Source organism: Sciurus vulgaris (genome assembly GCF_902686455.1).
Source record: "Sciurus vulgaris genome assembly, chromosome: 9".
NCBI classification, from domain to species: Eukaryota; Metazoa; Chordata; class Mammalia; order Rodentia; family Sciuridae; genus Sciurus; species Sciurus vulgaris.
Genome location: NC_136469.1, coordinates 81,418,890 through 81,446,799, shown reverse-complemented (window position 1 = coordinate 81,446,799; position 27,910 = coordinate 81,418,890). Strand labels below are relative to the sequence as shown.

Below are 27,910 nucleotides of genomic sequence, written 5' to 3'. Positions count from 1 at the left end.
TGCCTTTCCTCCCCTCCTTCCTCTGTCTATTCTTCCTCTACTCTACTGATTTTCCTTTTGTTCCTTTATTTATTTATTACTAAAAACTTACACATAAAGGTGAAATTACCTTTGGTACATTTATATATTCATATAACATGATTTTGTCAGATTCATTCCATATTTCCTTTGCTTTCCCATCCTTCCTCCTTCGCTATTGTTCTCCCTTCTATTCCATTGATCTTCCCTACGTATTTATATTATACCCCCCTTACCTTATTTCCCTTGTTTTGCTCTGGTTTCCACGTATGAGAGAGAACATCTGGCCCTTGATTTCCTGAAATTTGACTTATTTCTCTTAGCATGATGTCTTCAATTTCCATCTATTTATCGGCAAATGCCATTATTTCATTATTCTTTATGGCAGAGTAAAACTCCCTCGTGTATATATACTGTACCATATTCCCTTGATCCATTCATTTACTGATGGTAATCTGGGCCAGTTGCTTAATTTGGCTATTGTGAATTGTGCTGCTATAAACATTGATGTGTCTGTATCACTATAGTATGTTGATTTTAGTTCTTTTGAATAAATACCAAGGAGTAGGATAGCTGGGTCATATGGTAGTTTTTTTCCTAGTTATTTTGAGGAATCTCCATGCTGCTTTACAAAGTGGTTGCACTAATTTGCAGTCACACCAACAATGTATTACTGTACCTTTTCTCCCACACCCTTGCCAATATTTATTATTATTTGTGTTCTTGATAATTGCCATTTTGTAAGTCTCCTGCTTTTCTTCCCAGAACTGACCAGCAGTAGTTTAATGTGCATCCTCTTAGACCTTTTTAATGTTCTTATATGATATATACAGATACAAATAATTCATGTTGTCATTGACATAAATGAATTCATACTATACACATCTCTCTGCCAAGTTGATTTTTTTCCTTAATATGTTTTGGAAAGCTTTTTTGCTCATCATTGCATAAAGATTTACCATGTAATTCTTAATAGGTATGTGATATTCTATACCATGAATATGCCATAGCTTATATAACCATTTAGGTTATTTCCTGTTATTAGTAGTTTGCAGTGAACATTCTTACATCCCATTCTTGATTTACATCAGGGTGTTTTTCCAAGGAAGGTATTAAGATGTTTTTTATTTAAAATTTGTTTACATACTGTCAAACTGCCATCCAAAAAACTCCAGAAATTTACACTGGTAACAACAGTGTCAGTCCCTTTCATTCCCATTCTTGCCAATGCTTGATGATAGAGGTTTTTAAAAATGTTTCCTCTTTGATAGATGAAACATTTTTATTTTAATATTCCTAATTAATAGTACTCTTTTATCTGTGTTTTTCTTCTGTGAATTAACTGTTCCATTTTTCCATGTCTTCTTTTTATTGCTCTGAAAGTTATTTTTATTGTGAACATTAAGTCTTTGACTTTTTCCCAAATATATTGTAAATCTTTTCTTCCATTTTGCCATTTATCTTTAGCTTTGTGAATATACTTTGAGATATAGGAAAAATAAAATTTTATAAGGTCAGTTTTACATTTTTCTTTTTTCTTAATTTTGTAATGTAGCTCAAAGAAAATTTCTCCATTTTTAAAAAAAAGTGCTAATACTTTTGTTTTTTATTGTTGTTAATGGGGTTGTTTGTTTCCTGCAGTTAGCTTTGCAATCTTTCTGGAGTTTATTTTAGGGTATAGTGTGGAGAAAGGACTAAATTGAGTTTTTTTTCAGTTTTTCCTAGTGCCATTTATTCATTAGTGCATTATTGTGCATTTTTCTCTCTTGATTTGCAAATCAACTTTCCTTCTTAGTTCCTTAACGTCTATTCTGTACCACTGAATTGTATTTTTATGCCTTTTCCACAACTTTCTAGTTTTGATAGATCTAATGAAATAAGTAGACTAACATTCTCTAAAATTTTCTGTGTGAATTTTAAAGAAAGCCTCTCAAGTTTCAAAAAATAATTTTTAAATATTATTTAAACCCAGTGACATACTGGATTTGGAGGAAATTTATGTGTTTTAATTTTTTATCATTATACCATCCATGTTACTAATACTTTTATTAATTCTAATAGATTTCAGTTACTTGTCTTGGATATGTTTGAAAGGGAGAATCCCTTTTTGATAATGACTTGCCTTTTTCTTATGAATGTTTATAACATTTACTGGTTTTTATTACTTTATTGCATTGGCTAGATTCCTCTGCCTAATCTTATATAGCAATGTTGATAGTGAACATTCTTATCATTCTCTTTTAATAAAAATGTTTCAGGTTTTATGTCTTCTCTATGTTTCTGTCATTTATTTATTTTCAAAATCTGGTAGATGAAGTTTCTCTTTATTCCTAGCTTACTTTTTTTTTTTTTTTTTTTTTTTTTTTTAAGAGTTAGGAATGAATTGGTTTTCTCCACTCCAATATCTGTTGATAAATGGTATGATTTTCTCCTTCAATATGTTATTTATAATGTTATTACATTTTTGGATATTAAAGCTTTCTTGCATAAGTGATATAAACCTTACTTAAAATTACTTTTATTCTTTGAGTAAACTGTTGGCCTTGTTTGGGATTCTTTCCTTTATGTTTTAAATCATTTTATGAAAAGAGGCATTAATTTGTTTTTTCAAAATGTATTAGAATTGAGTGAATTTAAATTGATTGTTACTGTTTAAAAGGTAGAATTCATTTTATTTTTAATTTATTATTTATTTATTTTTGTGGAACTAGGGATTGAACTCAGGGCCCTGCACATGCCTAGAAAGTGCTATATACCACTGAGCTACATTCCCCATACCTAGAGGTAGAATTTGATCTCATTTTCAGTTTATTCAGTTTTCATTGATTTATTATATTTTTTCACCATTTGTCTATAATTTATATATTTAAAAACTGTCCATTTTATTTAGATTTTCAAATTTACATAAAATTATAGATAGCAGTTTTATGATGATTCTTTTAATTACTTTCATGTCTATAGTATGTTGATTCCCTTGCATGAAATATTTATTTGGTGAGAGTTGCCTAGAGCTTTATCTCTTTTATTAATCATTTCTTTTTTCTTTCTTTCTTTTCTTTTCTTTTTTTTTTTTCTTTTTTTTTTTTTTTTTTTGGTACTGGGGATGGACAGGGCTTTGCACAGGCTGGGTAAGTGCTCTACCACTGAACTATATCCCCAGTTCTGTTGGTCTTTTCAAAGAACCAGTAACCAACTTTTGGTTTTGTTGATTAATCCTATGCTGTGGTTTCTTATTTTATTATTTTATACCTTTATCATTAATTTATTCCTTCTACTTTCTTGGATTTATTTTCATTTTTTTTTTTTTTTTCAGTCTTCCTGGTTTTTCATATATACATTTAAGGCTAAAATTTTTTTCTCGAGTACCTCCAGCTTTTCATTCCATAGATTTTTGTTATTTTTTTTGCATTTCTTTAAAAATTAAAAAAATTCCAGATATGATTTTCTCTTGATCTGTGTTATTCCAGGGCAGTTGTTAAATTTTCAGTAGGAATAATTTTTGAGTACTTTGTGGTTAAAGTTAATTGCTTTGTAGGCAAGACTGTTTATTTTATTTTGAGTTTATTACTTTGTACCACGACCTTGGTCTGGGTTTATGTAATGATTAAATCAAAGGATACATAATGAAAACCTATGTTTTAGGCACTAGGATGAATCAGTGGTCAAAATAAAACCTTGACAAACTTTCATGTAGCATATGTTTTGTGGAAGATGGGAATAGAGTTGGAGAGGAGGATAAATTTTGCCTTTGAAAATGAATTGACTATCTTTTTTTAGTTTTTTCGATGACTATAAAACCTTCAATTTTATACACAAATCCTATCTTTGTAGAGATAGTGTGATCTGTTGATACACAAATTATATATTAGGTCAAGCTTAATTGTGTATTCAGAGCCTCCCTATCCTTATTTTTATTTGATCTGTTAGCAAATTTGCTTAATGTATATGAATCTTCATTTCATCATTTGCAAAATGGGGAATAATAGTACGAATGATTGTGATGTACTTGAAGAAACAATTGTTTTCATGTAAAATTGTAATGTTGTTTGTGAATTCTCTGGTGCTATATGACTGGCTGAAGGATTAAGCATCTTCTACAGACTGATGATTCTAAAGAAAAGTCAGTTTGTGAGGTGAGAAGTGAGCTCACAGTCGTTACATGGAGATTGTTGGCTTATGTTTGAACTCACATGTGGTCCTTCTTCAGCTAGACTTCACAGCTCTGAAAAATGAATGTATAACTGAGGAGCCTAACTTTTAATCCTCTTTCCATTAGAAAGAAATAACATTTGAAAGGTTAATAGTGTTCTGTTTGGGTGGTATCATTCTCATCTTCATTTTCTTCCTTACATTTTTATAAATCTTTCAAAAAAAAACATGAACATGCATTTTTCTTATAATTAGAAGAATTAGAATTAGAAAGCTGTTTTCATGGCAGTGTTGAACTTAGGCCTGAGGAAGTTTGAAGATACTAACTGATAAGAAAGAATCCTCCTCTCTTTGTACTCTATGCTTTTCTGCCTTGGAATTGAAGAGTTGTTGTTTCAGTCAGGCATCCTTCACCATAACAAAATACATGAGAAAATTAATAAGAGAAAAGGTTTGTTTTGACTTGTAGTTTTAGAGGTTCTGGTCCATGTTTGTAGTTTTAGAGGTTCTGGTCCATGTTTGAAGCCATGGTGCGGGTGCCAATAGCAATGCAGGGAGCACAGTGGTGTAGAGCAAACCATTCACCTTATAACCCAGCATGCGGAAGAGGAAGGGGCCAGGGTCCTAGATTCCTCTTCAGGGGCATGCTTCTAACTCCCTAAGAACCTCCCACTAGACCTCACCTTCTAGAGGTTCCACTACTTCCCGTAATGCTATTATGAAGATCAAGACTTTAGCACATGGACTTTGGGGACTTAAAACATCCAAACTCTAGCAATTGTATTTGAATTGAGGTTAAGTTATTGGAAGAGAACATAGAAATTACAGTATTAGTATGTGGGATTTCTCTTTTTTGATGTGTAGATCATTATTAGCTAATTTAAAAAGTTTATTCATAGGATATTCCTAGGGTAAAATTTATGGGGCTTAAAAATAAATATCCATTTAAGAGAGACAGTGTTGGTAGATTCACTGCAATAAGCATTTATTGTGAATAACTTTTACATAAATGATTCTTTGGGGCCCTAACAGATGATAGGGTATCACTCTCTCAGGGTCTGTGGATAGGAAATAGTCATGTAAGCCATTAGTTTGTGTAGGACAGAATGAAATGTAAGAAGTTGCATGGAATTGTTGACTGTATTTTCTATTTCTATGAAGAACATCATTGGAATTTTAATAGGAATTTCATTAAGCCAGCATAGTGCTTTTAGAAGTATGACCATTTTGACAATATTAATTCTGCCTATCCATGAACATGGGAGATCTTTCCATCTTCTAAGGTCATCTTCAATTTCTTTCTTTAGTGTTCTGTAGTTTTCATTGTAGAGGTCTTTCATCTGTTTTGTTAGATTGATTCCCAAGTTTTTTTTTTTTTTTTTTTTTTTTTTTGAGGCTATTGTGAATGGGATAGTTTTCCTAATTTCTCTTTCAGCAGATTCATCATTGATGCATAGGAAAGCAAATGATTTATGGGCATTAATTTTATATCCTGCTATTTTTCTGATTCATTTATGAGTTCTGAAAATTTTCAGGTAGAATTTTTTGGGTCTACTAAATATAGAACCATGTCATTTGCGAGTAGGGATAGTTTCAACTTTTCTTTCCCTATTCGTATCCTTTAATAATTTCTTTTTTCTTTTTTTGCCTACTTGCTCTGGCTAGAGTTTCAAGGATGATGTTGAACAGAAGTGGTGAAAGAGGGAATCCTTTTCTAGTTCCAGTTTTTAGAGGGAATGCTTTCAATTTTTCTGTTTAGAATTATGTTAGCCTTGGGTTTAATGTACAAAGCTTTTATAATGTTGAGGTATGTTCCTATTATTCACTAGGTTTTCTAGTGTTTTGAACATGAATGGATACTATATTTTGTCAAATATCTTTTCTGCGTAAGTTGAGAAAATAATGTGAATTTGTCTTTAAGTCTATTGATGTGAGGAATTACCTTCATTGAGTTCCACGTGTTGAACCAACCTTGCATCCCTGGGATGAACTGTACTTGATCATGGTGTGCTGTCTTTTTAATATGTTTTTGTATGTGATTTGCCAGGATTTTATTAAGAAGTTTTGCTTCTGTTTTCATCAGGGATATTGGTCTGCAGTTTTCTTTCCTTGATATATCTTTGCTTTTGATATCAGGTTGATGCTAGTTTCAAAGAATGAGTTTGGAAGGGTTTCCTACTTTCTGTTTCATGGAATAATTTGAGGAGGATTGGTGGTGGTCTTTTAAGGTCTGGTCCTGGGCTTTTCTTTGTTGGTAGGCTTTTGATGGTTTTTTCAATTTCATTCCTTGAAATTGTTCTGTTTACATTTTTTGTGTCCTCCTGATTCAATTTGGGTAGGTCGTATGTCTCTAGAAATCTGTTGATGTCTTAAAGATTTTCTGTTGTATTGGAGTATAAATTTTCATAGTTTTTGATTATTGTATTTCAGTAGTATCTGTGGTGATATTTCCTTTTATCATCATGAAATTTAGTATTCTGAGTTTTTTCTCTCTTTGTTAGCATGGCTAAGGTTTTATCAGTTTTACTTACTTTTTTCAAAGAACCAACTTTTTTTGTTGATTTTTTTAAATTTATCTTTTAATTTTTTTACAAACTACATTTTGATTCATTGTACACAAATGGGGTACATCATTTCATTTCTGTGGTTGTGCATGATGTAGATTCATACCATTCATGTAATCACTCATGAACATAGGGTAATGATGTCTGTCTCATTCCACCATTTTTCATACCCTCCTCCCTCTCATTTCCTTCTACATAATCTGAAGTTTCCCCGTTCTTTTCTCCCTCCCCACCTCCACGCCCATTATATAACATTCTCCACTTATCAGGGAAAACATTTGGCCTTTGGTTTTTTGGGATTGGCTTATTTCACTTAGCATGATGTTCTCCAATTCTCCAATTCCAATTCAACCCGTTTATTTGCAAATGCCATAATATTCTTTATGGATGAATAAAATTCCCTTGTGTATATATGCCAGAGTTTCTTTATCCATTCATCTGTTGAAGGACATCTAGGTTGGTTCCACAATCTAGCTATTGTGAACTGAGCTGCTATAAACATTGATGTGACTGTGTTACTGTAGTATGCTGATTTTAAGTCCTTTGGGTATAAACTGAGGAGTGGGATAACTGGATCAAAAGGTGGGTCCATTCCAAGTTTTCTTAGGATTCTCCACAATGTTTTCCAGAGTGTCTGCACCAATTTGCAACCTTAATGTATGAGTGTGCCTTTTCCCCCACATCCACACCAACATCTATTATTGTTTGTGTTCTTGATAATAACCATTCTAATTGGAGTAAGGTGAAATCTTAGAGTTGTTTTAATTTGCATTTCTCTAATTACTAGAGATGTTGAACACTTTTTCATATATTTATTAATCGCCTGTATGTCTTCTGAAAAGTGTGTGTCCAGTTTCTTGGCCCAATTATTGATTGGATTCTTTGTATTTTTGGTGTAAAGTTTTGTAAGTTCTTTATAAATTTTGTAGATAAGTGTTCTGTCTGAAGTGAGTGTGGAAAAAATTTTCTCCCACTCTGTAGGCTCTCTCTTCACATTCTTGATTGTATCCTTTGCTGAGAAAAAGCTTTTTAGTTTGAGTCCATCCCATTTATTGATTCTTGCTTTGATTTCTTGTGCTTTGGGAGTCTTGTTGAGGAAGTCTGATCCTAAACCAACATTATGAAGATTTGGGTCTACTTTGTCTTCTATTAGGTGTAGGATCTCTGGTCTAATTCCTATGTCCTTGATCATTTTGAGTTGAGTTTTGTGCAGGGTGAGAGATAGAAGTTTTATTTCATTTTACTGCATATGCATTTCCAGTTTTCCCAACACCATTTATTGAACAGGCTATCTTTTCTCCATTGTATGTTTTTGGCTCCTTTGTCTAGTATGAGGTGACTGTATTTATGTGGTTTTGTCTCTGTGTCTTCTATTCTGTACCATTGGTCTGCCTGTCTATTTTAGTGCCAATAATACCATGCTGTTTTTGTTACTATTGCTGTATAGTATAGCTTAATGTCTAGTATTGTGATACCTCCTGTTTCACTTTCTACTCAGGATTGTTTTGGCTATTCACGGTCTCTTGTTCTTCCAGATGAAGTTCATGATTGCTTTCTCTATTTCTATGAGGAAAGTCATTGGGATTTTAATTGGAATTGCATTGAATCTGTATAGTGCCTTTGGTAGAATGGCCATTTTGACAATGTTAATTCTGCCTATCCAAGAACATGGGAGATCTTTCCATCTTCAAAGGTTTTCTTCAATTTCTTTCTTTAATGTTCTGTAGTTTTTCATTGTAGAGGTTTTTCACCTCTTTTGTTAGATTAATTCCCCAAGTTTTTTTTTTTTTTTTTTGAGTCTACTGTGAATGGAGTGGTTTTCCTAATTTCTCTTTCAGGGGATTCATCACTTATGAATAGAAATGCATTAGATTTATGTATATTGATTTTATATCCTGCTACTTTGCTGAATTCATTTATTAGTTCTAGAAGTTTTCTAGTGGAGTTTTTTGGATCTTCTAAATATAGGATCATGTCATCAGCAAATAGTGACAGCTTTAGTTATTCTTTTCCTATTTGTACCCCTTTAATTTCTTTGGTCTAATTGCTCTGGCAAGTGTTTCAAGGACGATGTTGAATAGAAGTGGTGAAAGACGGCATCCCTGTCTTGTTCCAATTTTTACAGGGAATGTTTGCAGTTTTTCTCCATTAAGAATGATGTTGGTCTTGGGCTTAGTACAGGTAGCCTTTACAATGTTGAGGTATGTTCCTGCTATTTCTATTTTTTCAAGTGTTTTAAATATGAATGGGTGCTGTATTTTATCAAACACTTTCTCAGCATCTATTGAAATAATCATGTGATTCTTAACTTGAAGCCTGTTGATGTGATGAGTTGCATTTATTGATTTCCAGGTGTTGAACCAACCTTGCATTCCTGGGATAAACCCCACTTGATCATGGTGCACTGTCATTTTAATATATTTTTGTATGCGATTCGCCAGAATTTTGTTAAGGATTTTTGCATCTATGTTCATCAGGGATATTGGTCTACAGTTTTCTTTCCTTGATGTGTCTCTTTGGTTTTGTTCTCAGAGTGATACTAGCCTCATAGAATGAATTTGGAAGGGTTCCCTCCTTTTCTATTTCCTGGAATACTTTGAGGAATATTGGTATCAGTTCTTCTTTAAAGTCTTGTAGAATTTGGCTGAGAATCCATCTGGTCCTGGGCTTTTCTTGGTTGGTAGGATTTTGATGACTTCTGCTTTGGTGCTTGAAATTGATTAGTTTAGATTATGTACATCTTCCTGATTCAGTTTGGGAGGATCTTATGTCTCTAAAAATTTGTCAATGTCTTCGATATTTTCTGTTTTGTTGGAGTATAGATTTTCAAAGTAGATTATATTATGTATTTCAGTGGTGTATGTCGTGATCTTTCCTTTTTCATCACAAATTCTAGTAATTTGAGTTTTCTCTCTCCTCTTTGTTAGTGTGGCTAGGGGTTTATCAATTTTGTTTACTTTTTCAAAGAACCAACTTTTTGTTTTGTCAATTTTTTGAATTGTTTCTCTTATTTCAATTTCATTGATTTCAGCTTGATTTTAATTATTTCGTGTCTTCTATTTTTGGTGTTGATCTGTTCTTTTTCTAGGGTTTTGAGATGTAATGTTAGGTCATTTAGTTGTTGACTTTTATATTTTTAATGTATGAGCTCAGTGCAATGAACTTTCCTCTCAGTACAGCTTTCATAGTGTCCCAGAGGTTTTGATACGTTGTGTCATTGTTCTCATTTACTTCTAAGAATTTTTTTATTTCTTCCCTGATGTCTTCTGTTATCATTGCATCATTCAGTAGCATATTATTTAGTCTCCAGGTATATGAGTAGTTTTTGTTTGTTATTTTATTGTTCATTTCTAATTGCATTCCATTATGGTCTGATAGGATACAGGGTAGGATCTCTATTTTTTTTTTTTTTTAATTTATTAATAGCTTCTTTGCAGCATAGCATATGGTCTGTTCTGTAGAAGGATCCATGTAGCTGCTGAGAAGAAAGTATATTTGCTCAATGATGGATGAAATACTCTGTAAATATCCATTAAGTCTATATCATTGTTTGTATTATCTAGTTCTGTAGTTTCTTTGTTCAGTTTTTGTTTGGAGGATCTATCTAGTGGTGAGAGCAGTGTGTTAAAGTCCCCCACTATTAATGTGTTTTTGTCTGTTTGACTCTTAAAATTGAAAAGGGTTTGTTTGATATACATAGATGGTCTATTGTTTGGGGCATAAATATTTAAACTTGTTATATCTTGTTTTATGATTCCCTTAAGCAGTATGAAATGTCCTTCTTTATCCCTTCTGGCTAACTTAGGTTTGAAGTCCACTTTATCTGATATGGGGATGGAGACCCCTGCTTTTTTACTGGGTCCATGTGCATGGTATGTTTTTTCCCATCCTTTCACCTTTAGTCTGTGGATGTCTTTTTCTATGAGATGAGTCTCTTGAAGGCAGCATATTGTTTGGTCTTTCTTTTTAATCCAACCTGCCGGTCTATGTCTTTTGATTATTGAGTTTTGGTCATTGCATTCAGTGTTATTATTGTGATATGATTTGTATTCCTGGTCATTTTGGCTTATTTTTGTTTTTTAACTTGACTTGGTTTCTCCTTTGATTGGCTTTTCCTTTAGGGTAGTTCCTCCTTATGCTGACTAGTGTTGTTGCTTTTTACTTCCTCCTTACGAAATATTTTGCTGAGAATGTTCTGTAGGGCAGGCTTTCTATTTGTGTAAATTCTTTTAACTTTTGTTTATCGTGGAAAGATTTTATTTCATCATCAAATCTGAAGGTTAGTTTTGCTGGGTATAGGATTGTTGTTTGGCATCCATGTTCTCTCAGAGCTTAAAATATATTGTTCCAGACCCTTCTTGCTTTTAGAGTCTGGTGTGAGAAATGTGCTGACATCCATATTGGTTCCCCTTATATGTAATCTGATGCTTTTCTCTCGCAGCCTTATTTTGTATGTGAGGTATTTTCATTATAATGTGTCTCGGTGTGCATCTGTTGTATACCACGGGGGCTCTTGTAATGGGGGTGAAGGGTGCAGTGTCAATAACCACACAGACATCCGGAGCCAGGTAAGAGCAGGCAAGCTAGTAGCTGCTGACTCGTTTATTGCGGAAGCTTCTTCTTCTTTTATTGAGTACCTATCCAATCAGCGCGTCACACACTCAACAATCATTTATTCTCCTAGCACCACCAATCATTTGAGGGTTTTGTATTTTGCACCAATGGGGATATATTTCTTATTCTATATGACTCCACATGGATCTGTTGAAATTTTGTGCACCTGATGTTCTGTAAGTCTTTTGTATTTGATTTTACATTTCATTTTTCAGGTTTGGGAAATTTTCTGATATTATTTCGTTGAACAGGTTATTTATGCCTTTGGTTTGTATCTCTGTGCCTTCCTCAATCCCAATAATTCTTAAATTCCATCTTTTCATGATATCCTGTAATTCTTGGAGGTTCCGTTCATGACTTCTTTACATCTTCTCAGTTAGTTCAACTTTATTTTCGAGATTAAATATTTTGTCTTCATTGTCTGAGATTCTGTCTTCCATGATATTTGTTCTGTTGGTGATGCTTTCTATTGAGTTTTTAATTTGGCTTATCGTTTCTTTTATTTCAAGTATTTCTGTTTGCTTTTTTTTTTTTTTTTCTTTCCAGAATCTCTCTCTTTATTAAAGTGTTCTTTTGCTTCCTGCATTTGCTCTTTTAACTGTTTACTGGAATGATCATGCAGTGCCTGCATTTGCTCTCTTATCTCGTCTTTTGTTTCATGAATCATTTAAGTATGCAGATTCTAAACTCTATTTCTGTCATTTCTACTGCCATGCTGTCATTGGGTTCTATCACAATAGCATCGTGGTTTGTTAGGGACACTTTCTTCCCCTGTTTTTTCATATTGTTTCTATATATTCTGCTCTAGCAGTGAAGATCAGAGATACTGAAGTTCTCCCCTTGCAGACTTATTATGACCTTGCAGTTTTCCACTACCTCTCTTTTGAAGGGGAGATCAATAGCAGTAGCACCCAATTCAGAGAAAATGCAGCCCTGAACCAGATAGACCCTATAAAGACTTTAACATTATTGTAATGAACAGGATGAGTTCAGTTATTATTTACAGTATTTCTAGTTGTGAACTAGAGGATGGGGAAGGGTGTAGGATGTGAGTAAATAGAGGTACCTGTAAAAGGGCCTCCAGTCTCCTGTAGGTGTCTCAGTCAGGGAGCCGCCCTTCCAGTATTGAGGACCATGCCCTCAGGAATAATTCAAAATGCCTGCACCAGCCTCCAAAGAAGCTGGGGAGTCCCACCAAGGGTGTGGTAAGTCAGCATGGAGGCAGGCGCAGTGTCCCTCAGCAGTAGGGGGACAGGTGGGCAGGCTTAGCTACTGGCCTCTGTCCTCAGTGTGGGGGCGGCCTGGGGGGCTCAGTGCTGGGTTTGTCCTCGTTGTAGGTGGGCAGCCTCAGCTCCCACATCCGACCTTGGTATGGGGGGGGCAAGCTCAGGGATGGTGTCCTACTTCGGTGTGTCCATTGATTTTTTTAAATTGTTTTTTGGTTTCAATTTTATTGATTTCAGCTCTGATTTTAACTATTTTCTGTCTTCTGCTTTTGGTGTTGATTTGTTGTCTTCTAGGGCTTTGAGATGTAATGTTATTTATTTGGTGACTTTCTATTCTTTTAATGAATTAGTGCAATGCAATGAACTTTCCTCTTAGAACTACCTTCATAGTGTCCCAAAGAGTTTGATATTTTGTGTCGTTATTCTCATTTTTTTCTTATTTTAATCCTGATTTCTTCAGCTATCCATTGATAATTTAATAGTATATTGTTTAGTCTCCAGGTGTTAGAGTAGCTTCTATTTTTTATTTTATCATTGATTTCTAATTTCATTCCATTATGAGCTTAAAGAACATAAGATATTTCTCTTTTTCTCCCTCTCACTCTTCCTGTATTTGCTGAGAGTTGCTTTGTGCCCTAAGATATGGTTTATTTTAGAGAAGGATCCATGTGCTGCTGAGGAGAAAGTGTATTCAGTGATTGATGGATGAAATATTCTATATATGTCTGTTAAGTCTAAGTTATTAATTTATTGTTGAGTTCTTTACCTTTTGCAACTAGTTTTTATTTGGCAGATCTATCCAGGGATGAGAGAGGTGTGTTTAATTTACCCAGTATTATTGTGTTGTGATCTATTTGATTCTTGAAATTGAGAAGGGTTTGTTTGATATTATGTAGATGCTTCATCTTTTGGGGCATAAGTATTTAGGATTGTTACGTCTTGTTGATGTATAATTCCCTTAAGCAGTATGAAATGTCCTTCTTTGTCCCTTCTAATTAACTTTGGCTTGAGTCCACTTTATCTGATGTCTTTATCTGATAGAAACCCCTGCTTGTTTATGCTGTCCATATGAGTGACATGTTTTTCCCCATCCTTTCACCTTCAGTCTGTTGATGAGGTGAGTCTCTTGGAGACAGCATTATTGTTGGGTCTTGTTTTTTAATCCGATCTGCCAGTCTGTCTTTTGATTGGATGAGTTTAGGCCATTTACATTCAATGTTTGAGTTACACTTTAAAGCAAATGAATTTCAATTGGTGTACAATGACATTCTAGACTGAGAAAATTCTTTTGGCAAAGGAACATAATCATAATAGTACATGATATAATGAGATATGTAGAATAAACTGTTTTCGTTGGTGTGTTCATGGAGAGATGAAACCTGAAACACAAAATGTTTCTAACATTCTAATTTATTTAGAGTTGTAGATGACAAAATTAAGTTACAGGAAATAATGCCTTTAGACAAAGTGCGTATTGGAAGTTTCTCTTAAGAATATAACTGCCTTAGTTAAATAATTATTGAAATATAGACATTTTTGATCATTATTTTGTAAATGTAAGTTTTGGAAATCTATCATAGGCTCACTGAGACCTGGAAATGACCCTGAAATCTTATTGGGTCAGGGGCCCCCTCAGCATCCACCACAGCAGCATAGAGTACTTCAACAACTACAACAGGGAGATTGGAGATTACAGCAACTTCATTTACAGCATCGTCATCCCCACCAGCAGCAACAGCAGCAACTACTTCAAGATGCTTATATGCAGCAGGTAGTTATTTTACTACTTTAGATATGGAAGTAGTATTGTGAAATTCATGTAGCAGTTGAAAAATCATTGAATTCCCTTTTCATATCATGTATATCTTGAATTAGATTCAAGTAAATATTTTCTCCAGTTTCCTGATTATTAAAGGATATGTAGTTACTTTGCCTTTGATGAGCTACTTAAGGATACCTTGTTAAAATAGGTTGCATCATGCCTGATGAAGCAGAGACTGACTGCTCATTTAGTAATTTGGTATTCAGGAATAAGCATTGTAATTTGTGCTGAATATTATCTGTTTGAGGTTATGTTTTGAGTTTACAGACTATTCTGTACAAAGTGATATTATTCTTTCCAAAAGTACCATTGTGTTAGATTTTTAAATTGTTCTTTTTCTTTCTTTTCTCTCTCTCTCTCTCTCTTTTTTTTTTTTTTTTTTTTTTTTTAATTAGGTTGGCGTAGGCATAAGTGAAGGCATTTAGAGTTGAAGGACACAGGAAAAAAATGTCCTTCATCCCACCAAAACCTATAGATTTCTACTTTTACTAAACTTTTAAATTGAACTACTGTTGCCATTATTACTTTGATTTCATGAAATATCGTTTGATCCAATTACATCCATGACATTTCTCATGGGTTTTACTCTTGTCTAATGATTGATATAGCCAGATGGAAGGGTAGTAAGTCAGTGGTGTTATGGAATGACCAGAAGACACTACTGAAGGGAAATTGGAGAAGAGCGTGGTTCTGGTCACAAGTACCTTCAGGGGTCTTCATCAACTATGGAAAGATGATAAAAATGTTTAGCATTAGCATTCTTGTAGCCATCCTTAAATTGTGCTGCATATGGTTTTAGTTGAATCTCTCCTATGTTTTGTTGATAATTTTTAAACCAATTCTAATAAGTATATGTAAGTTATAGTCACTTATTCTATAGCTATTTTTTATTGATGTTTAGACTACTGATATGGTAAGATGAATATTTAAGAAAAGGACTCCGGCATAAAAAATGCATGAATAATATTGATTATATTTTTTTCTCTTGTAGTATCAGCATGCAATGCAGCAGCAACAGTTACTCCAACAGCAGTTTTTAATGCATTCAGTGTATCAGCCACAACCTTCTGCATCACAGTTCCCTGCAATGGTAAAGTTTTATGTAATTTCAAGAGATTTCTTTCTGGATGTGCATTATAATGTTGGAATTCACAGTGTGAATGGTGTTATCAGAATTTAATAATTCAGGATCAGTTCAAGTTAGTTAATTGACATGTATTTTATTGAAGACAGGTGAATGTTCTCAAGTAACCTTTAAATTATTTTGAACTATGGCTCCTGAGAATGGCACATTGTAATCGACAGACAGCTTACTTCTCTTATAGTCTAAGAGAAATAATCTTTTACCATGATCTTTGCCATGTGTACTTTCATTCTGTAAGCGCTGGTTGAATAAAAATGAAACCCAAAGGGAAAAAATTTTTGATTTAGAGAATAGTTTGATCTTTTTACACCATCCAGCATTCTAGTGACTTAAGCTGCTTTCTTATCTTTTTCTTAAAATATTTAAGGGAGAATTTTTGAATCTGACCAAGTGAGCCTAGATTCACAAATTCTTAAATAGATAAAATTCATCCTGCTGTAGTTTTCTAGTAACAGAGCTGCTCCTTCAAATATTCATTATTTTCTAGGCTTCTGGTTCTGTCACCAAAGTGAAAAGGAAGAAGCATAGTAAACAAATATGATGCTGACAATACTTTAGTGACTTGAGTATTGATTTGTATATCATTTCTTGTTTCAGATGCAGCAGTATCAGCAGAGTTTCTTGCAGCAGCAGATGCTAGCTCAACATCAGCAGTCCCAGCAGCAGACATCACCTGAATATCTTACCTCCCCTCAAGAGTTCTCACCAGCCTTAGCTTCCTACACATCATCACTTCCAGCTCAGGTTGGAACCATAATGGACTCCTCTTATAGTGCCAATAGGCAAGTATTTTTTCTAGTGAATGCAGGATTTAAAAACATTGACTGGGAAGAGGTGTCCACAAGCATCAACTGGGAGTTGGGCATGAGAAGCAGTAACATTGGTAGCATACTTGTACTGTATGCATCTAAAAAAAGGTGAAAGTACAGAGTTTTCTGTAGAACAACTCCCAACCTCTGTATGTATGAGAGTGAGTGAGAGAAAGAAAAAAGCAATAGTGATAAATTATAGATTTGGGGGAGAGAATAAAGAAAAAGAACGAATGTAATGAAATACTTTCCTAAAACAAAGCTAGGGGTATATGAATTAGGACAGGTTTGTCTTAAGTGGAGAGGAGAATTTAAAGGCACAAATGATTATTTATCATTAGCTTGCTCTAGTTACAAGTTTTTCTTTGCTCACATAGCACTTTTTTTCTTGAATTAATTGCATTGTAAATAATAAAATTAAAGCATATACTATTATACTCTAAACAAATTAGAGCTAGTAAAATATAAACTATGAAATGCAAGTAGTAATCTAATAAATTTGCATAATTAGTCCCCCTCAAAGTGATAAGAATGGAAAACTTTTCCATATTAACAACAGGACATTCTGCTTGATATTGTTTAAGATATTGATGAAGCAGTTGTATTAATTAGAATCAATGTGGCAGAGGACCGAGGCCTCCTGCACAAAGCCAGGTTAGTGAGTTATCCTGTAAACAGATCATTCAGCACCAGCCAATGCTTCAAGGTACTGCAGACTCAATCATAACAGATGTGACCTTTCAGCTAAGCCACTCCTTCATTTCTCACTGGAAGAAAGGGTATAAGATAGTAAATGTTGTTTTAAACTGTTAAGTTTTGGGTAATTTATCATGTAGTAACAGATAACTAAAATAATAGGGCAGTTATACCATGAGGCAAGATAATTTATATGTAGAGGATGTTTATTTTAACTTATTGGATTACTACTTAATATCCATACTAAAGATAAATTAACAAGTAGAAGAGATGACATTTTAGATTAGTGGAAAAGAAAAGGGAAAAAAAAATCATCCTAAGATAATGACTCTTTCTCTCTAAGGTACTGGTTTCTTATCACTGACTCAAATATCCCTTATAGAGACAAACAGTTGTCAGTTTCCACTGATAAGCAGGAACATCTACTTATAGAGCTCTTTTAAAATTGCTAGAGAAGAGGTTATACTCATCATTATTAATCTGATATTATGCAGGTGTAATAATATTGATGAAGGAGCACTGAGGCCCCAAATGTAGCTTCCTGTAGAAAGTTCTATATTCCTAACCTCTAGTGGCTATAGTATATAATTGTTTCTACCCATTAAATCATCACCCCTTTCCTGCTCCATTGTCCCCTTCATGTAGTACATAGCTCTATTGGAGCGGTAATAAAACAAGTCCTGTATATGTTCAAAGATACTGAACCTTTTGTACTTTCCAACTAGTTATACTAGATATAACTCGTAATTAACATTCTGATGCTAGTTGACATCAGAAGTCAAAAAGAAAAGCAATCATGTAATTGATACATTGCTTTATCAGTATCTTAAGGAATATAGAGCACAATATCCATTTATTTATCTCTTGGTACTGGATATTGAACCCAGGGCCTCAGGTATGCTGTATTCCTAATCCCTATCCTATTTTTAATAAGGACAATCATTCCATTCTTATTACTGGGGGACTTACTTCCAGGTATGTCTTTTTTTTGTTTTGCAAATTTATTAGATTATTACTTGTGTTTCAAAATTTACATTTTAGTGCTCCTTCCTAGTGTTACATGATTTTATTATTTACAATAATATTAATAAAGAAAAGTGCTATTTGGCAAAGTAAAAGTTGTAACTAGACTGGGAAAATGACAAAGAGCAGAATTAGATTTTACCCTTGTAGGGAGGAGTATCAGAGATTGTGTGTGTGTGTTTATTTTTATTTTTTTTCCTGGGGAGTGAATCCAGAAACTTGGGCATTCCAGACTCTACCAGTGATCTATAGTCCCAGCCCTGGTAGACATATTCTAGTATGTCTTTTCAACTGTAGGTAAACTGTAGGTTAAGGTAAAATACCCTGTTGATTACAGTCTTCCAGGATTTATCCCAGGAATTGGAGAAGGATGATTCAGATAGAAAGTTTTGAAAGAAATTGATAGGAGGGAAAATGCTCCTCTTTGAATTTCCTTCTCTCTAATCTATGTTAAGGACTCTCAAAGTCCTTGAAAACAGTTTGGAATAAAGATGGAATTTAGTCACATGGAGGCAGATTTAGGCCTTGGCAGTATCTTAAGTGCTGTTACTAAACAAGTCTATCTACTTATAAATAGTTTACTTTCTTCTCTTATCCTCTGACCTTCAGTAATTGTTTTAATAGTCTATATTCTTGGCACAAATATTCCGAGGGGGCTTGGACTAAGGTATTAAATGATGTCCTTTGCCCACTTTACCTTCTAGGACCTGTGTGGTGCAAGGACATTGAGCTGCCAAGGGTAAAGTAAATTGAAAGGGATGAAGTCAAGGCTTGCAAAATGGAGATACTTGTTTAAACATAGAGTCTTTTTCTCCATTGTCAATGTTAGAGGGTTTAGATCTGAACTATGTAAGGAACTTGACAGCTTTGTTAAATTGCCTCATTTGTGTGCTGTGTTTCGAGGCTGCCTTGGGGAAAGGTACCCAGGGATTCTTAAGTTTAAAAGTTTTTAGACTTGCACCTTCCCTTAAAAGCCAAGAGGCCAATCTGGTAACTTCCATAGAACCAGTGGTCTCAGGCTCTAGACTATACAGTTTTTCATTGATCTGATTTATTGACTGATTTTTGCAATCTAAGTATTGAACTCAAGACCTTGTGTATGCTAAGCAAGATACCAGAAAGTCACATCTCCAGCCCCAGATTTTAGGTAACTTAAACACCATGAATAATTATTATGTGTATACAAAATAACTCTCATTTAATTTTAGCTAATTTATTTGTAAGGCAATCCTAAAATTCATCTTTTCTTGGTAGTGATATGTAGGGGATGTCAGGATGTCTTTTTCAAAATTATTGTGGTGTCTCTACATGACTAGGACATGATCACTGTGCAATTATTCAGTAGTAATTTTGGAGTGATACTGTTTGGTATGATAACTGATTGAAACTTTCCAACTTGTTCACTATAAGAATAATAATCATTTATTGCCTACTTGGTTTTCTTTATCAGACACTGTTCTCTTGCTTTACATGTATTAAATCATTTAATTTCTTCAGAAATCCTCTGAAAGTAAATACTGTTACTCCTTTCCAGTAGATGAGGAAGCTGAAGCATAGAGGGGTTAAGGAACACCTTATGCACCTTTCATATACGATTATATTATAACTAGTGTGTCTTATGGATTATGGAGCTAGTCTTTCTTAGGGAGGTGGTTCAGATCCCATTTCTTTAACCTGTCATCTCAACTGCAGTAAAGTGGTACAGTTTTCTAAGCATTTATAAAATGTGAACTGGGGCAATGTGAATTTTTCTAAGTTCTCATTTTCTTCTTTTTTCCTCTCTCAATCATTATAATAGGCCAGTTGCTGAGAAAGAGGCAGTTGCAAATTTTACAAATCAGAAGAACATCAGTAACCCACCTGATATGTCAGGGTGGAATCCTTTTGGAGAGGATAATTTCTCCAAGTTAACAGAAGAGGAACTGTTGGACAGAGAATTTGACCTTCTAAGATCAAGTAAGGGACACTTGAAGGCTTATTTTGCTTCACAGTAAAATAGCAGCTCCATAATTTTTCAGCAAGGCCAAAGACTGTTTTGAGATGGTGTACATAAAATTCTTTTTGTGCATTTGAGGGCAAAATTCAGGCCATCTTCTTTCATCTAGACCATCAAACTATGTTGTGCACATTAGAGATTTATTGCTTTATAGTAGCTGTTCAAAACCCAAGGTTGCTGAAAGTATGCTGATATATTAACACCTTAAATACTGCATAACTATGAATGTTAATTTCAGAACAACTCCAAAACTTGGAGATTTAATGTTCAAATAAAAAGGGAGCTTAGAATCTTGCCTTACTAATCATTTTAGAGCTCTGTTTTTTCGCACACTCAGTAGAAAATATTGTGGGTCTGAGATGCCCTTTGAAAATGCCTGAAAGAAAACATGGGCTAGTTACTACATTATGTTAATGTTTTGTAATGCCCTTTTAATGAGTGGTGACATAAAAGGGCTGCTTTGTTGTCCTGATATGGCAAAAGTTAAATAAATTCTTTTTCACTTTAAATCAGATATCTCAATGTTTTTACTTGAAATCATTACCTTTTCTTAAACTTCTAAGATATATGTGAAGCCTCACCATATATATTTTATTCTTTTTTGGAAGAAGGTTGTAGTATGTTTTTGTTTGTTAAATAGGAACAAAAAGCTCACTTCTGGAGGATGTAGATAATTTTCAGATTTCCGAGGCTTGTGCGTATATGTGTGTATGTGCACTACACACACACAAGTGTGTTTTCCCTTGTGTATGTGAAAAGGTCGAATTGTTCCCAATTCCTAGTTTCTATATTATTTAGGTAACTGGTCATATGAATAAATTTAATAGATTGAAATGCTTTGTTCCAAATTAGTATATATTTTATGTACACTTTATAAATGCCCTGCATTCATGTAATAGTAGTTGTTTAGGATTTAAATTTGTATTTTACATATTGGTTATATATAATGGAAATTTAATTGATGCTTAAATGTAGATACAAAAATGAGTTCTGAGCCCTTAACAAAGGTTTGTTAACTTGGGTAAAACCAATCTTACATCATTAAAAAAAAATTTTTTTTAAACCACAACTTTTCGTTTGGCATTTTTCCTAGAATTTGTGTTGAGTAACCCCTAAAACAAGGTTTTAAAAAAGGAAATAAAGTATCTCTTTTGGAGAGATGATACAGGGAGATACAAGGAGTAGTCCAACCATTATAATGTATAGGATTATTTTTGAAATGAAAGGTATTAATTTTGATGTATTCTAACAAGGGTTCGTTAAATCAGTATTTACTACTCCTTGGGTGAAAACAAAACTTTTAAAAAATAACTTACAGATTAGGAAAAGAATTCTTATTACTTTGTACCTTATAAAATATGCTGTACTATGCTTCCGAGAATTTGTAATCACACCTAATTTTTGTTTGGCATATGCAGGAATGGTACATGAATAAGCCTGTATGTGTACCTTCATAAAAAATTGGGTTTAACTTTAAAATTTTGAATTAATTATTTATTTTCAAATTTGAAGGTCAGGTAATATGTGCATGTATTTTTGCACATATGTATAAGAAAGACAGTTCAAACTTCATTGTAGTATTAACTTTAGAAAGCCATTAGGTTCCAATTTAAAGCTCAGGAGGAACTTTTTTTTGCAAGTTCGACTTGGAATAACCTCTGCCATTTGGAATAACCTCTGCCATTTGGAATAACCTCTGCCATTTGGAAAATCATCTCAATGGTACCTCATCTACAGAAATCACTGCCACAGGCCTTTACACTTGCTTAATTCAGCACATTATACCAGAAAATACAAATTTTAATACCTGACATTGTATTTACTAGATTGCAAACTCAGTAAAGTCACATAGCCAGGTGTCAGTCTCACTTAATGGTACCTCACTCAACTTTGTCAGAAGAATTAAGTGAAATAATATCTTTTAAGAATCTGGACCTCTGGTAAATAAATGCCACTTTCCCTTTCCTTACCTTCGTATAAATCTTTAGACTCTGACTTATATGTTTTTTGACCTTTAACTGGCATTTAAAAATTATATCTAAATTATTAGGTTTCTCACTTGGTAACTTAAAATCAAATTAGAAAGGGCTTTGTGGACAAACATGTCAACAACAAAAGGGACAGTGACAGCAAGGAAGCAGAAAAAGTATACTTTTCCCTTAATAATTAATAGTCATTGTAATGAGAGTTCAAAGAAGGAGAAACATCTTCATACAAAGTTTATTAAGAAATTAGTAATGTATGGAATGTAGTTTTGAAACATTTCCTTCTATGGTTTTACTTACTGTAATATTCAGTCATCTTAAGTGTCTCTTTAGATAGAAGCAGTCATGTATCTAATGTTTCATCTTTTTGATAGGACTTAAATTATATTGTAGACAAATGGCCTCTTTTAGAACCTTAAGAATTTTAATGCAAGAGTAACTGTAGTGAAACTTGTTGGTTTCTTATGTCCCTAACCACCTTTTCAAAAATGAAGAAATAAGTTATTGATGCACTTGAAATGGCAAATAGGATATTTGTACCTTTTTATCTTGGTTTAAATATTTATTTGTTAACAGTTTTCCAAAATTGTTTCTAAATTAATTTATGTTTGGTTTACAAAATGCTTTTCACTGAGAGGCTGGAAATCTTTATATGGTCCTTAGAAAACAGGCATTACCCACATAATAATACATTGCCATCTGAGGTTATTTCCTTAATGAAAGAAAAAGGGCATGCTGTCTAGGAAATACTTTATTGCAGGTATTATCAAGAAAGTTAAAGATCATAATAGTATTTTGAAAATTCTAAAATATTAGTAATTGGTAACAACTCTTTAGTGATTTTCAGAAAAACAGTTGATTCTGTATATGAGGCAAAGGGATTTAACATGAAAGAAACTAGTCTTTTACTTTCGGTGTAAATGAATGTTATTTGTGCTTCAGAAGCTTTACTGGTTCTTAAGAGCAATTAAATCAAGATTAAGCATTAGTAATAAAGCTTGTCACAATATTTATTAAAAATTTAAGCCAGGTGCTGTGGCACATGCCTGTAATCCCAGTGGCTTGGGAGATTGAGGCAGGAAGATCACGAGTTCAAAGCCATCCTCAGCAATTTAGTGAGGCCCTAAGCAATTTAGCAGGTGCTGTCACCAAATAAAATATATTAAAAGAAGGGCTGGGATGTGGCTCAGTGGTGAAGTACCCCTGGATTCAATCCTTAACAATAAATAAACAAACAAACAAACAAAAATAAAAATTTAAGCTTGTATCTTTTTTTGCACCAAAACATTTAGATTTGGTATGTAAACTTCAGAAACTTAATTTTCTTAGTATGTAACATATTGAGCAGAATACAGGTGTTATGGGGAAATTTTCAAATTGCACTTGTTCACATAGTTGTGTAGTTGTAAATGTTAAGGATAATAATGAAGCATTTTTTGATTATTATTGTTTCTATTTAAAATTTCATCAAAATAACTGAAAGGAAGAATAGAAGATGCTAAATACTGTGATTGCTTTAAAGTACTTCTGAATATGTTGTTTTATCTATGAAACCATAGAATAAAACAGATATAAATGTTTGAATCTATAGTCAGTTTATTATCAAACATTAACTCTCACTTATTTACTCATGCCAACCTTATCACTGTACTTTCAGTGCAGATTGATACAACTTTTCAGGTATATTAGAATATTAGTATCAATGGAGACTGCTCTGTAAAAAAAACCTTTTTCCTGGACTGTTTGGCCTTGTAGGATATTATCCATATAAGCAGCAGAATTAACTTTTTTAGAGTATTTTAGGTTTATGGTGATATTATAGAATATGCTTTGATTCTAAAATTTTTAAATCATATTTTTGCCATCTGTATCAATTATAATTCTTAAATAGATACTGTGTTCACCAAAACAGTTTTTTTGGAAAGCAGAAGGAGGTTATTTCTTATATTAGCCAAATTGAGTTCAAGCTTTTATCTACCTTAATGAAAATGATAGTTAAATATATTTTAGTGGTGACTGTATTTGAAAAGTAACTTTACATAACCATTTTATTTTTACGTATAGATAATTAATTGTTAAAATTAGTATGTATATTTATTTTGTATTTTTTGTTCTGGGTCCCAGGTTGTCATGCAAACTTTAGAAACCTAAATGATTTAAAAAGTTCCATTAAAATTGATTTTGTTTTGTGGAACACTGAGAACATGATTCATTTCATTATGAATTTATTTTGATTTCTGTTTAAAAATATTTGGATAAATGAACTTTCCATAGAACCATATCTCCCATATTTTTTATTTGTGGTGACTCCTATATAAAAATTAGTTTATCCCTATGTGATAACGTTTGTGCTCTTTTCCTAACTGCACAATGCTATTTGTATATTTACCACGAACTCACCAAAGATTGATGGAAACAATATACCAAGTGCATAAGTATTCAAAGAACCTTAGTAGCTTTTTTTTTTTTTTTTTTTTTTTTTTTTGGGGCAGTTTTATAAGCTGGGAACTATTGGTATGGTAGTGGTTTATGAATTTGGAGATGTGTTAAAATGCAGATTCTCACATTCATACTCATAATCTGATTCATTAGGTTGTGGGTAGGACTAGTAATTGCATTTTATATAGCAGTCTTCAAAGTTATGATGTAGATGGTTTAGGATTGAAGTCTAGTCCTTATTCAGATTTAAGTAAATACCTAATTGTCTTGATTTTCAAGAGTGAGGGCTCTTGGATATTGCTATGCTATTGCTATCATTTTTAAGTTAGTATCTCCCTATTTTTTTTTCCCACTCCCTATTTCCATTGTCCTCAGTTTTTAGATACTAGAGTCTAGGAGATGGAGAAGAATGGGGGAGTCTAGGAGAATTCTGATACAAGGTGTAATCCCTGGTGTACAGTTATTCTATAAGCACAGTCAAGGCCTGATAAAAATTGGTATCTGTAGATAATCACAGTTAATCCTAGGATGGTCCTTAAAGTCTGATTGGCATCAATAGACGAAGAACCCTTCATTATGTAAATTATTCTCCGACCTTAATTTTTCAGAAAGAAGCTATGAGACTAGCTTCTCTTTAATAGGTGTTTTGACAACAAAGTCAATGGTTCAGTGAACATTTGTTACTGATTTCCTAAATTACGTATACAATTAATATCTTTAAAACTAATGCCTAATATTTTACTGTTACCCATATTTCAGTATTGGATTTGAAGAGTAGCATTTTAGGAAGTTTTGTTTGTTCTGAAATCAGTTGTAAGATAGGTTCAGGAACTCTTTATTAGTGCCTCACACCTCAACCAAACATTATGGCTTCAACAAAATTTTAAATAACCCATAGTGTCATGTGAATGTTGCAGAGTTTGTCTTTGCTGTAAAAGCTGGCAGTTGTATCCATTGTCCTAAAGGCTTTTTTAAAAAAGTAGTTGTCCATAGGAGTAATTAAATATATTCAGAATCATGATGTGCTATATGGGGTCTTACTTTCTCAAGAGTGTACTCCTTGGACCAGTACTATCAATATTACCTTGGAACTTGTGAGGCGCAGAATCTCAGAACACTCTACACCCGTGGAACCAGATCTGCACTTTAATAAGTCCCCAGATGATTGCAATGCACATTACATTTCAGAAGTATTATCATGGGGGATGCTGCTTTACCTTGGTAGTTTTCTTTCTTTCTTTTTTTTTTTTTTTTTTTTTTTTTGGGTGGCACTGGGGATTGAACCCAGGGCCTTGTGCATGTGAGGCAGGCACTCTACCAACTGAGCCATATCCCCAGCCTACCTTGGTACTTTTCACTTCTCTCAAGTTATGAGTCATTTTAAGGAGTTTCATATCTGTTTGGACTCCTCTTCTGAAACCAACATAATTACCCACAGAATTCTTGAAACTAGGCCAGCCTGAATATGAATTGGATTTCGTTGAATGGCTGTGGACCAAAAGTCTAGTCCCAGGAATGCCTAAAGTATCTACCCAAGTAAGTCTCATATAGTGTAATTTTGATTGTTAAGAATCAGAGGAAAGAGACATCCTACAAAAGTATTCCTAGCTGATATCATGGTCTACTATGTGGAGAGTTTGAGAGCAGGGAAAAGATAATCATTACTAGGGAATGAAAATATAACAGCTCTTCCTTAAATATGCCAGGCCTGCTTCTTCCTTCAAATTTCTTTTAGCTCATATTCTTTCTCCAAGTATCCACTCTTTGGCCTGTAATTTTTCTTACCTAGTCACTATTAGAATCATTGTATTTATTAGTACCTTCTCCTTTAATTCTGTGCTACAATTTTCTTTATAACTTATTTTGTTTTAAGCATACTACATATATTTCTTCTTTTGCTCATTGCTTATTAATTATTTTTCACACCAACATAAAAGCTACATGAAGACAGGGTATTTATTTTATGTTATATGTCAGTTGCCTGGAACAGTGCTTGGCACATACTAGGTGCTCAAATATTTGTTGAATGAATAAATAAACTCCTTATCTGTGCTTTTGCATTTCTATGTTATGTGTATGAGTAAATGATTTGATAGTAAAATAGATATGAGAAATGAGTAGTAAAATGTAGTGAATTACTTTTTATTGCTATGAAGAAATAGGATTTCTGATTTTTATGATGAATGATCATTTGCAATATTTTTCCCATATATTATTTGGAGGAAGTTTTCCTTTGTTTAGTAACTAGGGTTCAAATTTAAATCTAATGTTATAAATTGTTTTACTAGTATTTAACTGAACCAAACTAACTTATTAGGGTAATTGTATTTAGTGTTACTTAGCATTGATTATATTGTGAAATTTGCTTTTGTAGCAACAAAGATGTATTAAAAACAGGACTATGTCTTAATACTTAGAATAATGGAACTCTAAATCCAATATTTTTCAAAAAGCTGTTACTTTGATTTTTGCTTTTATTTATACAGAAGTATTTCACTTTTGATTTAAAGACCATTTTTGTTTTGTTTTATTTTTTTGTTTTGTTTCGTCTTATTTTTGCAGATAGGCTCGAGGAGAGAGCATCCTCAGATAAGAATGTAGAACCACTTTCTGCTCCACATAACCATCCTCCAGAAGATCCTTTTGGTTCTGTTCCTTTCATTTCTCACTCAGGCAAGTTACATATGTAACATTACTATCATTAAAAAAATACACACAAGAACAACAAATCAAAACCTTATTACTAGAAAGTGGAAGTAAGAAACAGGTATTGGTTACAGAAAATAGAACAGAAGATTATTTTAACCCTTACCCATCTTGGTCTTCTTAATGTTTGTCCCATGAATTATTTAGTTGTGCCTTTGCCAACATAAAAAAATATTGATTTACATAACATAAACATAATTGTTTCTTTTTATCTTTATTATTGGATATCATTAGAAAAACAAGCCATGCATGAAAATACCTTTCCCTTTTATATATTTAAAATATAAGGATATTTTTATACTTTTGCATAAAAACTTTTGCATAAAAACATGGTATTTTTCTAGTTTACACATGGTCTTTTGTAGTTGCATTTAAAAAGCATTAATGGTTTTGTAAGTGTCAGTCATTTTGGTTAGCTACTCTTCTAACATCCCTGCTTTTTGATTTCAATCCCAGAATTTAAATATTGAGATTATTCACTATTTAAAAATATTTGCAGTAATAATTTCAAAGTAATTACTCAGTTAACACTTGGAATATAATTGGATGAAATAGGATTCTACTTTGGCATAAATGAATTTTTGTGTCTGAATGGCCATAGTGGAGAAAATTAGTTTCAATTCTGGTAAAGGGAATGATATTGGAAGAAATTATGCTTTGACCGAAGGTGAAGGTTGAGTTTAACATACTCAGGATAACTATCAGCCATTTTCTTTGGT

The 27,910-nt window shown here is 33.2% G+C and overlaps 2 protein-coding genes across 4 annotated transcripts in view; one reads left to right on the top strand and one right to left on the bottom strand.

Moving 5' to 3' along the window:
- Nucleotides 1–27,910, top strand: part of BMP2K (BMP2 inducible kinase) — a 150,844-nt gene that overhangs the window by 94,646 nt on the left and 28,288 nt on the right. For 2 of the 3 annotated variants that reach the window (XM_079152938.1, XM_079152937.1), the window contains exons 11-15: nucleotides 14,152–14,342; nucleotides 15,385–15,483; nucleotides 16,135–16,319; nucleotides 19,864–20,021; nucleotides 27,048–27,158. In XM_079152938.1, coding sequence (XP_079009064.1) covers nucleotides 14,152–14,342; nucleotides 15,385–15,483; nucleotides 16,135–16,319; nucleotides 19,864–20,021; nucleotides 27,048–27,158 — 744 coding nt within the window. The remainder of the gene's footprint in view (nucleotides 1–14,151; nucleotides 14,343–15,384; nucleotides 15,484–16,134; nucleotides 16,320–19,863; nucleotides 20,022–27,047; nucleotides 27,159–27,910) is intronic. The other variant, XM_079152939.1, reaches the window with a different exon arrangement.
- Nucleotides 14,750–27,910, bottom strand: part of PAQR3 (progestin and adipoQ receptor family member 3) — a 69,814-nt gene continuing 56,653 nt past the window's right edge. The window contains exon 7 of the mRNA XM_079152950.1: nucleotides 14,750–15,116. The gene's annotated coding sequence lies outside the window, so the exon portion shown is untranslated. The remainder of the gene's footprint in view (nucleotides 15,117–27,910) is intronic.